The following is a 15,318-nucleotide window of genomic DNA, read 5'->3' as shown; positions in this document are numbered from 1 at the left end:
CACCAAAACTGTATGCAGTATTCCAGGTGCGGTCTCACCAATACCTTATATAACTGCAGCAATACCTCCCTGTTTTTATATTCTATCCCCCTAATCTAATTAAGTAAGAGACAGAAGGAAAATGTGAAAAAAAGTTTGTAATTTAAAAAAAATTTTAATGACCAAAAACTGTTAGAACAAGGAGTAATGAGACACCACATTTTTAGTTGTTTGGCAGTCATTAAGACTTACTGCACCATTAAAACTTAGTTTGGACCTGATATTTTTAAGCACACCTGTTTTGTGGCAATATTAGTTACTTTCCAGCTAGGCAGAGGAGCAAGTTGGCGCTGGTCCATTGATTCCAGCCGCGATATCCCTTTAATTCGGAGCTGCCATATCGCCAGCGACCCAGGAGGAGCACGTTCCGGATTTCCCCGTTTCACCACGCACGTGCGAACGCCGTAACTTGCTCCTCCATTTCGCCACTAACAACTCACGGTACCTTTTTAGGCAATTTCTAACAGCCCACAAACTGACGATTTTTATATTAACCAATATCCATTTGACTAACAGTCTCACATGGGAAAAAAAAGCAGGAAATATATGTCCTGGGTGTAACCGGCCACCATTTTTGGAGTAACTTTAACGGACTAAAGTGCCTTTGCAGTCCTTCCGCTCCCGGGTGCAGCACCTTGGCACGCTGCCCGGATTGCAACCCCCGCGCGGCACGGCGCCGCCCGCTGACGGAACTGATCGGTCGACGTCATAGGTGGGCGGGGTTTATCTCGGAGCCCGGCGGGGGGCGGTGATTGGTCGGGAGCGGACGGCTGGCGGTTGGCGGTGATTGGTCGGGAGCGGACGGCTGGCGGTTGGTGGTTGGCGGTGATTGGTCGGGAGCGGACGGCTGGCGGTTGGCGGTGATTGGTCGGGAGCGGACGGCTGGCGGTTGGCGGTGATTGGTTGGGAGCGGACGGCTGGCGGTTGGCGGTGATTGGTCGGGAGTGGACGGCTGGCGGTTGGCGGTGATTGGTCGGGAGCGGACGGCTGGCGGTTGGCGGTGATTGGTCGGGAGCGGACGGCTGGCGGTTGGCGGTGATTGGTCGGGAGCGGACGGCTGGCGGTTGGCGGTGATTGGTCGGGAGCGGACGGCTGGCGGTTAGTGGCGCAGGTAATGGCCGGGAACGACGAGCTGGACCGGGCGATCCTGCAGTGGCTGGAATGGGACAAGGTGAGGAGACCGGGAGATGGGGTGATGTGAGGGACGGGCCGCAGTGTCACCGAGGGAGGAGAGGAGAGGAGGTGGGCTCCCCGGGCTCGTGAATCGCGGAGCCGCCGCTTCTCGAGCACAAAATCAGGTCCGTGTGTGTCGGGGGCGGTGAGGACACCAGCACCGTGCTGATTCTCCTCGCAGGAACTGTCACTGTCGCTCCTCTCCAAAACGGGAATTAACGTCGGCCTCTGAATCTTTCACATCGTTCACCTGACGAAGGAGGAAGCCTCCGAAAGCTTGTGAATTTAAAATAAAATTGCTGGACTATAACTTGGTGTTGTAAAATTGTTTACAATCTTTAATTGAGAGCAGAGACAGGACTTTAAGTGACCAGGATCGTGACAGCCTCAGAAATGCTAAAGACCTTTGTGGATTTATCTTCCTGCACACTCACTTTTCAGAGAATTATCTATTTGGACACCTCGAATCTCTCTCCACACCCTAAATGGGTGTCTTTCCATTTAGTGCACTCACACATTCCTTGTTTTTTTTCCCTCCCTATTTTAATAGTTTTTGATCATTTTAAAAAAGAATTTTGAATTATTTTTTAACTTTTTCCTTCCGTCTCTTTTTTATTTAATTCCACTATTTCTTGTAAACAATTTTACAACACCAAGTTATAGTCCAGCAATTTTATTTTAAATTCACAAGCTTTCGGAGATTTTCTCCTTCCTTGGAGGAAGGAGAAAATCTCCGAAAGCTTGTGAATTTAAAATAAAATTGCTGGACTATAACTTGGTGTTGTAAAATTGTTTACAATTGTCAACCCCAGTCCATCACCGGCATCTCCACATCACCACTATTTCTTGCCCTCTCTTTTTTTTGCTGTCTATAACTGTTTTCAGAAATGTGCCTCTCACTTCCTGGATTTTAGGTTTGAGCTTGCAGAAACTGTTGGCAGCATGTCAAGTGCTGCAAACTGATTGGTCAAGGGGAGCGAGTGATCCTCTCACTGGGGCTAATGCTGGGCGCTTCTCTGCTTCCTATTAGTGCCGGCAGTAAGTTAGCGGGTTAGTGTAAATCTATGGAGCGGGGAGCACCGTTGGTTCGTTGCTCGGAGCAATAAAGGGTCCAGAAATTGCTTAGAAAAGAACGGTGAGCTCAACAGTGCTCACTGTTGTTAGTGGCGAAATGGAGGAGCAAGTCTGGCATTCGCACATGCATTGAAACATGGAAATCCGGAACTTGCTGCTCCTGGCTCGCTGGCAATTTGACAGCTTCAAATTAAAGGGATATTGCCAGCTGGAATCAATGGACCAGCGCCAACTTGCTCATCTACCCAGCTGGAAAGTAAGTAATATCGCCACAAAACAGTTACCCTTAAAAGTACCAGGTCTAAACTAAGTTTTAATAGTGTGCAGTAAGTCTTAATGACTGCCAAACAACTAAAAATTATCTTTTAAAAATGTGGAGTCCCATTAATCCTTATTTTAATAGTTTTTGGTCATTTAAAAAAATATTTTTAAATTAAACTTTTTTACTTTTCCCTTCTGTCTCTTTTATTTAATTTGATTATTTCTTACCCTCTTTCGCTGTCTATAACTGTTTTTACAATGATTTTAGCGTTGTACCTTTCACTTCCTGGATTTTACATTCCAGCTTTAAGAAACTGTTTGCAGCTGATCAAAAATGCTGCAATCTGATTGGTCAAAGAGAGTGATCCACTCTTCTCCCATGGGTCCTAGCTTTGCTGGAGCTAACACTGGCCTCTTTTCCACTTCCTATTAGAGGAAGTGCACCCATTAAAGACCGCGGTAAGTTAGTGGGTTAGTATAAATCTACGGAGCGGCGAGGGCTGTTGTTTCGCCGCTTGGAGCATTTTCCGGGCCATTAGTTACTTTACGGCTGGGCAGAAGAGCAAGTTGGTGCTGGTCTGTTGATTCTGTAGATTGCGGCTGGCAATATCCCTTTAATGCAAAGCTATCATATTACCAGTGTACCAGGAGGAGCAAGTTCTGGATTTCCACGTTTCACTGCATGTGCGAACGCCTGAACATGCTCTTCGATTTTGCCACTAACAATGGGGAATGCTGTTGCGCTCACCATTCTTTTTAAAGCAATTTCTGGGCCAATACCTCACACTCATATTAAATTGGACCTGCTATCTGCTTGCCCATTCTGCTAACTTGTCTCTGTCTCGTTGAAATCTTTTACAGTCCTCCTCAGTGTTTGCCAAACCTCCTACTTTTCTGTTCTCAGCAAATTTGGATTATGTGTTCCCTCTACTCAAGTACAAATCATTTATAAATGATGAGAACAAAAGTGGGCCGAGCACTGATCACTGGAATAGAACATTTCAAGCCTGTCTCAAATTTGATGAACACCTGTTTACCCTAATTCTTTGTTCCCTGTTTGCCAGCCAACTTTCTATCCGTGATGCTAAATCACCTTATCAAACATTTTTTTGAAAATACATACACACCACATCTATTGCATCCGCTTTAAACCTAGTAGATATTTGTAGTTAATCCACTAATTTGACCTGTCTGCTTATATTTTATAACAACTCACAATCCTGTAACAAAGTTAGAAAATCTTGATAGATTTGTTAATTGCTATCTACTGCACTTGTTTATGGAACTATTCAAACTTTGGTGCTGGTGAGGCATAGCACATAGAAACATTTACAACACAGAAGGAGGCCATTTGGCCCATTGTGTCTGTGCCAGTCGAAAAAGAGCTATCCAGCTTAATCCCATTTTTCAGCATTTGGTCCGTAGTCTTGTAGATTATGGCACTTCAAGTGCATATCCAAGTACTTTTTAAATGTGATGTGGGTTTCTGCCTCGACCACCCTTTCAGGTAGTGAGTTGCAGACCCCTACCACCCTCTGGGTTAAAAAAAAGTTTCTCCTCAGCTCCCCTCTAATCCTTCTACCAATTACTTTAAATCTATGCTCCCTAGGTATTGACCTTTGCTAAGGGAAATAGGTCCTTCCTGTCCTCTCGATCTAGGCCCCTCATAATTTTATACACCTCAATTAAATCTCCCCTCAGCCTCCTCTGTTCCAAAGAAAACAATCCCAGCCTATCCAATCTTTCCTCATAGCTAAAATTCTCCAGCCCTGACAACATCCTTGTAAATCTCCTCTGTACCCTCTCGAATGCAATCACATTACAATTTCCTGTAATGTGGTGACCAGAACTGTACGCAGTACTCAAGCTGTGGCCTAACTAGTGTTTTATACAGTTCTAGCATAACCTTCCTGCTCTTATATTCTATGCCTTGGCTAATAAAGGAAAGTATCCCATATCCCTTCTTAACCACCTTATCTACCTGTCCTGCTACCTTCAGGGCTCTGTGGACATGCACTCTGTTCCTCTACACCTCTCAGTGTCCTCCCATGAATTGTGTATTCCCTTGCCTGGTTTGACCTCCCCAAATGCATTACCTCACATTTCTTCGGATTGAGTTCCATTTGCCACTTTTCTGCCCACCTGACCAGTCCATTGATATCTTCCTGCAGTCTACAGCTTTCCTCCTCACTATCAACCACATGGCCAATTTTTGTATCATCTGCAAACTTCTTAATCATGCCCCCTACATTTAAGTCTAAATTATTAATATATACCAGAAAAAGCAAGGGACCTAGTACTAAGCCCTGCGGAACCCCACTGGAAACAACCTTCCAGTCACAAAAGCACCCTTTGCTTCCTGGCACTGAGCCAATTTTGGATCCAATTTGCCACTTCCCCTTGGATCCCATGGGCTTTTACTTTTCTGACCAGTCTGCCATTTGGGACCTTGTCAAAAGCCTTGCTAAAATCCATGTAGACTACATCAAAGGCACTACCCTCATCAACCCTCCTTGTTACCTCCTCTAAAAATTCAATCAAGTTAGTCAGACACGACCTTCCCTTAACAAATCCATGTTGACTGGCCTTGATTAATCTGTGCCTTTCTAAATGACTGTTTATTCAGTCCCTCAGAATTGATTCCAATAATTTGCCCACTACCGAGGTTAGACTAACTCGCCTGTAATTACTAGGACTATCCTTTTGTCCCTTTTTGAACAACGGTACAATGTTAGCAGTCGTCCAATCCTCCGGCACCATGCCAATAGCCAGGGCGGATTGGAAAATGATGGTCAGAGCCTCCGCTATTTCATCCCTTGCTTCTCTTAGCAGCCTGGGATACATTTTATCAGGGCCTGGCGATTTATCTACTTTCAAAGATGCTAAACCCCTTAATATTTCCTCACTCGCTATGCTTATTCCATCCAATATTTCACACTCCTCCTCAACTACAATTTCTGCATCGTCCCCCTCCTTTGTGAAGACAGATGCAAAATATTCATTAAGAACCATACCCACATCTGCTGCCTCCACACATAGTTGACCTTTTTGGCCTCTAATAGCCTTACTCTTTCCTTAGTAATCCTCTTGCTCTTTATGTATTTATAAAACATTTTTGGGTTTTTCTTAATTTTACTTGCCAGTATTTTCTCATTCCCTCTCTTTGCTTTCCTAATTTCCTTTTTAATTTCACCCCTGCACATTCTATACTCCTCTAGGCTTTCTGCAGATTGAGCTCTCGGTGTCTGACATTAGCTTCCCTTTTTGGCCTTATCTTACCCTGTATGCTCCTTGTCATCCAGGGGGCTCGAGATATGGCAGTCCCACCCTTTTTCTTTGTGGGATCATGTTTACTGTGAACCCCTTGAATCTCCCCCTTGAATGCCTCCCACTGCTCTGACACTGATTTACCTTAAAGTAGCTGTTTCCAGTCCAGTTTTGCTAAATCACTTCTCAGCTTAGTAAAATTGGCCTTTCCCCAATTAAGAACTTTTACTCCTGTTTTAATTTTGTCCTTTTCCATAACAATGCTAAATCTAACTGAATTATGATCACTACCACCAAAATGCTCTCCCACTGATACTTCTTCCACCTGCCCAGCTTCATTCCCTAAACTAAGTCCAGAACTGCACCTCATCTTGTTGGGCTTGCTATGTACTAGCTTAAAAAAAAGTTCTCCTGAATGCAATTTAAGAATTCTGCACCCTTTATACCTTTTACACTGATTGCATCTCAGTTAATATTAGGGTTGAAATTCCCTACTATTACAGCCCTATTGTTTTTGCACTTCTCAGAAATTTGCCTACATATTTGCTCTTCTATCTCCCTCTGTTTGGGGGTCTGTAGTACACTTCCAGCAATGTGATTGCCCCTTTTTTGTTCATTAGCTCAACCCATATGGCCTCATTGATGATCCTTCTAACATATCATCCCTCCTCACAGCTGTAATTGTTTCTTGAACCAATATTGCCACCCTCCCCTCCTTTTTTATCCGCCTCTCTATCTCATCTGAAAACCCTGTAACCAGGAATGTTGAGCTGCCATTCCTGCCCCTGTTTAAGCCATGTTTCAGTAATAGCCAGGATATCATATTTCCATGTGTCTATCTGTGCCCTCAGCTCATCTGCCTTATTCACTATACTCCTTGCATTGAGGTATATACTATTAAGCACTGCCAAACTTCTTTGTTGTCTATTTTCTAACCTTTGTTTCCTCTGCCTTCCAAACTCGCTTACTAATTTTCTGCCTTCCATTTCCAGCTCTACTTCTCTCCCTTCTGTATCTACGATCTGGTTCCCATCCCCGTGCCAAGCTAGTTTAAACCCTCCCCAACAGCACTAGCAAACCTCCCCTTGAGGATATTGGTCCCGGCCCTGTTGAGGTGCAACCCGTCTGGCTTGTACAGGTTCCACCTCCCCCAGAAACGGGCCCAATGCCCTAGGAATCTAAAGCCCTCCCTCCTGCACCATCTCTCCAGCCACACATTCATCTCTATCCTCCTATTTATTTCTATACTCACTAGTACGTGGCACCAGGAGTAATCCGGAGATTACTACCTCTTGAGGTCCTGCTTATTAATTTCTTTCCTAGCTCCTTAAAATCTTCCTGCAGGACCTCATCCCTCTTTCTACCTATATCATTGGTACCGATATGGACTACAACCTCTGGCTGTTCCCCACCCCCCCCAGAATGTTCTGCATCCGCTCAGTGACATCCTTGCCCCTGGCATCAGGGAGGCAACATATCATCCTGGACTCACATCTGCAGCTGCAGAAACACTTGTCTGTTCCCCTAACTATTGAATCCCCTATCACTATTGCTCTCCTGTCCTTTCTCCCCACCCCACCCCCCACTGTACAGCTGAGCGACCCATGGTGCTATAGACTTGGCTCTGGCTGCAGTCCCCAGAGGAATCCTCTCCCTCACTACCGGTTAGAGAGTGAGCTGCACTACCTGCCTGCTTCTCCTTGTCTGTCTGGTGGTCACCGTTCCCTCTCTGCCTGCACTCTCTTAAGCTGCAGGGTGACCGTCTACAGAAACGTGCTATCCATGTAGATCTCGGCCTTGCGGATGCCGAAACCCGGAGCTTGAGCTCTTCCAGCTGACGACACTTCCTGCACCTGTGGTTGTCCACTGGAACACTTTGCTGCTTTCAGTTCAAAAAAAAATGTTGAATACAAAATAATTTACACAAAAAGGGTTTCACTGAAATAATTACATAGAGATGCTAATTAAATATATCCTTTTTCTGTACCTTGTACCCTGAATTAAAGGTATGCATGTCATCCTCAGTTGCAAAGCAAGTCTCTTTCTGCTGAGGTAAGTTAAGTGTTATGATGTGATGTGACTGGATTTTACTGATGTCAATCCTTCAGTTCTTGTTTTGGAAACTGGATTGTAAGGAATGTTAACTTTTTCTTTACCACTGCAGCCCCCCCCCAAACTGGTTGTAATTACAATGGCCCAGTAATTGCTCGGAGCGGTGAACCAACGGTCCTCGCCACTCCGTAGATTTATACTGACCCACTAACTTACCGCGGCCTTTACTGGGTGCACTTCCTCTAATAGGAAGCAGAGAAGAGCCCAGTGTTAGCTCCAGGGAAGCTAGGACCCATGGGAGACACAATAAATTCACACTCTCCCCTCGGCCAATCAGGTTGCAGCATTTTTGAAAAGCTGCGAAGAGTTTCTGAAAACTGGAATGCAAAATGCAGGAAGCGAAAGGTGCAACACTCAAACCATATGTAAAAACAGTTATAGACAGCGAAAAAAAGAGTGGGTCAGAAATAATCAAAATTAAATAAGAGACAGAAGGAAAAAGTCAAAAAAAAAGTTTGTAATTTAAAAAAAAACATTTTTATGACTAAAAACTGTTGAAATAAGGAGTAATTAGACACCACATTTTTAAAATTAATTTTTAGTTGTTTGTCAGTCATTTAGACTTACCGTGCAGTTAAAACTTAGTTTAGACCTGGTATTTTTAAATATACCTGTTTTGTGGCGATATTGGTTACTTTCCAGCTGGGCAGATGAGCAAGTTGGCACTGGTCCCTTGTTTCCATTGATTGCAACTGGAGATATCCCTTTAATTTGAAGCTGTCACATTGCCGGCGAAGCAGGAGGAGCAAGTTCTGGATTTCCGCATTTCACCACGCATGTGCGAGCACCGGAACTTGCTCCTCGATTTCACCACTAACAATGGTGAGTGCTGTTGAGCTCACTATACTTTCTTAAGCAATTTCTGGGCCATTATTGATAATTTCACATCTGCATAAAATGGTGTGTTGGTAAGCTAGTGAAACTTTTATTTGGCTAAATCTGATGATTTTGGTGAGTGTGCTATGGTGCATCTTGCAATTGGGCAGACACATTTTATTACACCAAAACATGCTGCTCCTGTAATGAAACATTCTAAAGTGATGTGCACAACTCTAATTAGGGAAAAAGGTGAGGTTAGGAAAGGTGACTAAGGGTACAAAAAATATGCTTTGAGGCTTTTGAAGGTGCAGAAAGACCTAGTAAACAGGTTTTGGGAGATAATTCCTGAATTCAGCGCCATGATGTTGGTAGAGTGGAAGGAGGAGGGAATGAATAGTGGACTAGAGGAAGGAGTTGCATGCAGGGATAAAGGGCTGGAGCAAAGTAGAGGTAGGGTAGAGCCATGGAGGGATTTGAAGGCAATTACAACATTTTTAAAAAATCATTACATTGGGAACAGGAAGCCAGAAGAGATGGACATAGATGGGGGTGAGGGAATTTGTGCTGGTAAGGATGCAGGCTGCAGAGTTCTAGATGAGTTGAAGTTAGTGTAGAATGGAGCTAGGGAACCTGACAAGGAGAGCTTTGGAAAAAGAGCACAAAAGCGTGAGGGTTTCAGCGGCAGTGGGCATGAGGAAGGATGTTCGAGGTGTGAGGTGATGGCATTGAACCAGTTGTGGAATTTGAGGCTTAGCTTAAGTTGAAACAGGACATCGCATTTTTTTGAACCTTTTTTTAGTTCGGTCTGAGTGATCAGTTGGAAACGTCGATGAAGTGGCATTTGAGGTATGAAATTTTGGCTAGGATATGAGCAGGATTTTTTTTAAACAAAAAGGAAAATTCTTTTATCATCTCAACATCACAACATGGAAGCAGTGTTGGTGGAAAGGTAGATTTGGCTGTCGTTGTACATAGGGAAACTGATTCTGTGTTTCCACTGCCCTCCTTTGCATATTCCACTTGTTGCACTCGTGATTTTTTTTTGTTGTTAACTGCTGTAAATAAAGTTATACTAGGGGTCAATCCATTCTTACTATTTCTGGCTTTTATCAAAGTCTTGTGGCTTTGAGCATGAGATCCAGGCTGACACTTTGGTGAAGAACTGAGGGATTGCCTTCCTGTGGGAGATGCCGTCTTTTGGATGAGATGTTAAACTGAAGCCTCTTCCTGTGAAGAAGAGCAGGGGCTTTCTGGTCTCATGCCAATGTTTATTCCTCAACTAATGCCACCAAAGCACATTATAAGGTCATTTATCTCGTTGTTTGTAGGACCTTGCTGTGTGCAAACTGGCTGCCACATTTGCCTACAATGCTGACTATGCTTTAGAAGTACTTCATTGGTTCTTCGATTAGTGCCTTGGGATCTTTTACATCCACTTGAGCAGGCAGATGGGGTCTCATTTGAAAGATGGCACATCTGATAATGCAGCACTCCCTCTGTATGCACTGAAGTGTTGGTGTAGATTGCATGCTCAGCTCCTGGAGTGGAGCTTGAACCCACATCCTTCTGATGTAAGAGTGCTACCAATGAGCCAAGCAGAAGCTGAGGACAAAATGTAAAATAGTCTTTTTTAAAAAAAAACATTGTTTCAGGATGTTAGATCTTGTAGATTTTGTTCTGCATTTGCTTCACTGGCCTTGTTAAAATTGGTTTGTGCTTTGTATGGAATTGAAATGATATTAAGACCAACTGTGACATTTTGCTTTTTATCAAGACTTAGCAATATTATATTTTCTAATATAATTCACAGAAGGAGCATGACAGCTGGATTATAATGAGTCAAAGTATAGCTTGATGCTGTTTAGCCTAACAAGTTTTAATGATCTTTGCTTTTCTAGAATCCTAAGACATTAGCTGAAGTCAGGCAGCTAAACTGTGACGGGAACATTGAACAGCTGCAAGAATGTTTTGGGTCAAGGATGAAGTTTGGAACTGCGGGGATTCGGTCAACCATGGGACCAGGATTTTCTCGCATGAATGACCTTACAATTATTCAGACAACACAGGTAAGTTGATGAGTGAGTGTGATTCAGAAAATCTATTGAACTATACTTTCATGAATATAGTTCAGAGATGACTTTTAAGTTTTACTAGCAGTTACAATTTGTAGGGCAAGGTGGCCTACATCTGGGATATCCCTCTTCCCTCAAATGTGAAACAATTAAATTTTCAAAGTACACCATCTAGTATCCTGGCATGGAACAGAGCTTATTTCAGTGATGGGTAGACTACTACATATGAGGAGATTGGAGATTACCAGCCGACCTCAGTTCAGATAGCTTTCTAACTGAGCTGGATATGTGAATGATAAGAGAAAATACATTAGTTATAAACTGCACTGATGCATAAATATAAACTAATGTGAAATTATGCATACTTGCCCTGCACCATTTTATTAAACTTTCTTTTTGGAAATTAGTGATTATAATGCTTGATTTAATACCTCATCTGACTTTCAGACGAAATGTTAAAACTGAGATCTCTTTTGTCTGTTCAGGTGAACTGTCCGTTCAGGTGAATGTAAAAAATCCCCTGGCACTGTTCAGAGGAGTAGAGAGTTATCCCAATGTCCTGGCCAATATTAACCCTTAAACTGTTTTTGGTGGTATTGCTTAACTGGTCGCTTATATTCTCTGTCCGTTGGACCCTGCTGGGTGGTTATTAGTTAGCAGTGGCTGCACTCCAAAAAAAAAGTAAATTATTGGATGTGAAGTTCTTTAGAATGTTGTGAGGATGTAATAAGATTCTATATAAATGCATTTTCTTTTCCCATCTACTTCATCCCTACATGAATCGCTATTAAATCCCTAAATGAATCACTACTAAATGAGAGCTATACTCTCAATCATAGCTCCAGACATTCCTATTTCCCACAAAGCACTTTTATGGCTAAAGCAAGGTTGCCAATTTGTGGCAAATTCCAACATTATAGTGCTGTCAACTTGGCCATTTAGTAGCGTTCATGTAGGGGTGAAGTGGATGGCAAAAGAAAATGCATTTATATAGAATCTTATTACATCCTCACAACATTCTAATGAACTTCACATCCAATAATTTACTTTTTTTTTGAAGTGCAGCCACTGCCAACTAATACCATACAGCAGGGTCCAACGGACAGTAAATATAAGTGACCAGTTAAGCAACACCACCAAAAAAACAGTAAAGGTTGAATATTGGCCAGGACCAATGATTCCCCCTAATTTTTTTCGGCCATGTGCGGAATGAATTTGGGTTTGAGTCCCGAATTTATAATGGGTGTGTGCTACCGTAAAAAAAATCACAACTTTTGAATAGAAGATCTTTTTAGAAAACATTATTCAGGGTATATAACAAACAGAAACAAATGTACAAAATAATGGATAAATGTAACAAGGCAAGCCGTCAAGGATTTTTAATTAAACTGGTTATAGAAATCTCAGAAGTAAACACTGTCATCAGAGGAATGGGGACATCCTGATTGAGACCCAGAGTCTGTAGATGACAGGCCAGATGATGAAGAGGGTGGCTGTCTCTGGTTCGGATGTTTTTCTCTTCTGTCTCTCCCTGTCTTCCAGTGTTTATATATTTTGTCCAAGTTTACTTCTCTACCCCTTATTCTACGACTATGCCCCCTAGTTCCAGACTCTCAGCATCTACCCTGTCAAGCCCCCTCAATCATATATGTTTCAATGAGACCACCTCTCTTTCTTCTAAATTCCAGAGAGTATAGGCCCATTCCATTCAACCTCTCATCCCAGGAATTAATCTAGTGAACCTTCGCTGTACTGCCTCTGAGGCAAGTATATCCTTCCTTTAGATAAGGAGACCAAAACTGTACACTGTACTCCGGGTGAGGGTCTCGCCAAAGCCCTGTACAATTGTGGTAAGACTTCCTTACTCTTGTACTCCAACCCCCTTGCAATAAAGGCCAACATTCCATTTGCTTTCCTTATTACTTGCTTTACCTGCATGCTTAACATTTTGTGTTTCTTGTACGAGGACACCCAAGTTGCTCTGAACACCAACATTTAATAGTTTCTCACCATTTAAAAAATATTCTGTTTTTCTATTCTTCCTACCAAAGTGAATAACCTCACTTTTCCCCACATTTTGGTTTTATTAACTAATTAGTTTATCTAGTTTAAGATATTGATTTAAGCTCTTAGTTAAACCCCTGCCCTGACACTCACCTACCTGCTGATCTGTGACGTCACTCTTTCAATTTCTGCCTGTGTGAGTTGACGCCAACTGTGTAAAAACGGCGTGTACCCTCTCCTCTCTGCTCTCGGTCCTTCTGATGACCGCGCATTTTATCCTCTCGCTCCTCTCCGCTCTCGGGCCTTCTGCTGAATGCGCTTTTTATCCTCTCGCTCCTCTCCGCTCTCGGGCCTTCTGCTGAATGCGCTTTTTATCCTCTCGCTCCTCTCCGCTCTCGGGCCTTCTGCTGAATGCGCTTTTTATCCTAGCCATGCGCGGACGGAGCGCCGAAGTGCGCGGCACTCAATGGACTGTTGTGCAGTCGTGCACAGGTGCAGCTTACAGGGAACGGTGGCCAGGACACTGGGATAACACTCTGCTCCTCTGAATAGTGCCCAGGGATCTTTTACATTCACTTGAACAGACAGAAGAGACCTCAGTTTTAACATTTCGTCTGAAAGTCAGATGAGGTATTAAATCAAGCATTATAATCACTAATTTCCATTGTTGGGGTAGTATACAGGGAGCTTAATTCTACATCCAGCCTGTGCTATACATGATTTGAGAGAGTATTTGCTCTTGCTGGGTGCAAAAGCAGAAGTGTTCCATTTACCAGTACCTGCATCCTACATCTTGATGAGGACCAATTGTTTATTTAAATAGTCTAAATATTTTTCATTTTCTATCACCTTTTATCTGTATCTGTAATGTTCCTCAGAACTGTGCCTTCGTGATTTTGAGTGCCTCTCCGTTAATAGATCTGTGCAAGAATCACCTATCTCAGAAGCTCGTGTAGCTAAATACAATGTGAAACTAACTTACTCATTCTGAGAGGCTGGAATAACCCTGCCTCTCAGTAGCACTCTCTGACTCATTGTGAGGGTGGGGAGAAGGTATTGATATTTAACATAGAGCCACATTTGCAGCCAGCATGAGGACCTCATACATCAGGAGAGGTGGGTGACTCTGGGAGATGCATTGGGCAGCCCAGAAGAGGAGGTAGATACAGATGTAGAAGAGTGAAGGAGGAGTAAAAATGACAAAAGAGAAATCTGATTACAGCAACAATAAACTGTGGATAAAAAGAAGTAAGGGTAAATACATTATGAGATGGTAGCAATAAAGAGATGATCTCTTCACTTTAAGTCTCCTGTGGTAGACCCCAGGGGTGAAGTTACTAAATTTGTGCTGTGCAATGCCATACTGAAATATTGACTAAGTGCCTGAAGTTGAAGGGTATGGTATAATAAACTTCAACATTGATTGCAGTTTTTTAAGTTCTGAAATATAGCCAAGAATGTATAGTAATGCTATCACTATATTCTTCAAATTGGATTGAACATATTACATGTAGAATTGACGTTTAGCAGCCATACACTACAAGGCATCACATACAAAAAGAAAACAAAACTTAAATGCTGATTATAGGAGAATCAGAAAAAATTCGTCCCCGTCCCTAATCCCAAGAATTTAAATCTTCTCAAGGCCTGTTGAGATTTTTTTTAGAAAAAATAATTTATGAATAGTATTGCATATGATTTTTGGTTTTAATTTAAATATTTATTTGTTGCTTCTTCAGGGTCTGTGTAGGTGTCTGGAAAAATCGTTTTCAGATGTAAAAGCAAGAGGTGTAGTGATTGGATTTGACGCACGTGCTCACTCTCCCAGTGGAAGCAGCAGCCAAAGGTGGAGTTTGTTTTCAACTGACGGAGAGGAAACCGATAAGCAATCAGATTTTTAAGAACTTTTTAGCTCTTAGTGAAATTGTGACAATGTAGAAAACACACGGCATTGTGAATATATTTTGCACTGCTCGAACTACACACTAGCGAAGGATGTCTAATTTACTAACAAAGCAGTCTTTTTTTAATAAATGAGTAGATTTACAATCTAATTTTAAGCCATTATTTACAAAGTCTACTTTCGAAACTGAAGATTAGAATCATAGAAGTTTACAACATGGAAACAGGCCCTTCGGCCCAACATGTCCATGTCGCCCAGTTTATACCACTAAGCTAGTCCCAGTTGCCGGCACTTGGACCATATCCCTCTATACCCATCTTACCCATGTAACTGTCCAAATGCTTTTTAAAAGACAAAATTGTACCCGCCTCTACTACTGCCTCTGGCAGCTCGTTCCAGACACTCACCACCCTTTGAGTGAAAAAATTGCCCCTCTGGACCCTTTTGTATCTCTCCCCTCTCACCTTAAATCTATGCCCCCTCGTTATAGACTCCCCTACCTTTGGGAAAAGATTATGACTATCTACCTTATCTATGCCCCTCATTATTTTATAGACTTCTATAAGATCACCCCTTAACCTCCTACTCTCCAGG

The 15,318-nt window shown here is 42.6% G+C and overlaps 1 protein-coding gene across 2 annotated transcripts in view; it reads left to right on the top strand.

Annotated features, from left to right (window-relative positions):
• Positions 1–1,051: 1,051 nt before the first annotated feature.
• The window catches only part of pgm2 (phosphoglucomutase 2), a 63,297-nt gene continuing 49,030 nt past the window's right edge, over positions 1,052–15,318 (top strand). Inside the window, exons 1-3 of one of the 2 annotated variants that reach the window (XM_067988950.1) lie at positions 1,052–1,150; positions 10,644–10,811; positions 14,561–14,667. In XM_067988950.1, the coding sequence (XP_067845051.1) occupies positions 10,725–10,811; positions 14,561–14,667 (194 nt within the window). In that variant the 5' untranslated portion in view covers positions 1,052–1,150; positions 10,644–10,724. Of the gene's footprint in view, positions 1,211–10,643; positions 10,812–14,560; positions 14,668–15,318 lie in introns of both variants that reach the window. The other variant, XM_067988943.1, reaches the window with a different exon arrangement.

This window comes from Heptranchias perlo, chromosome 1 (assembly GCF_035084215.1).
Source record: "Heptranchias perlo isolate sHepPer1 chromosome 1, sHepPer1.hap1, whole genome shotgun sequence".
Classification (NCBI taxonomy): Eukaryota; Metazoa; Chordata; class Chondrichthyes; order Hexanchiformes; family Hexanchidae; genus Heptranchias; species Heptranchias perlo.
Note: the sequence above shows the minus strand (reverse complement) of the source record. Positions and strands in the feature narration are given on the sequence as shown.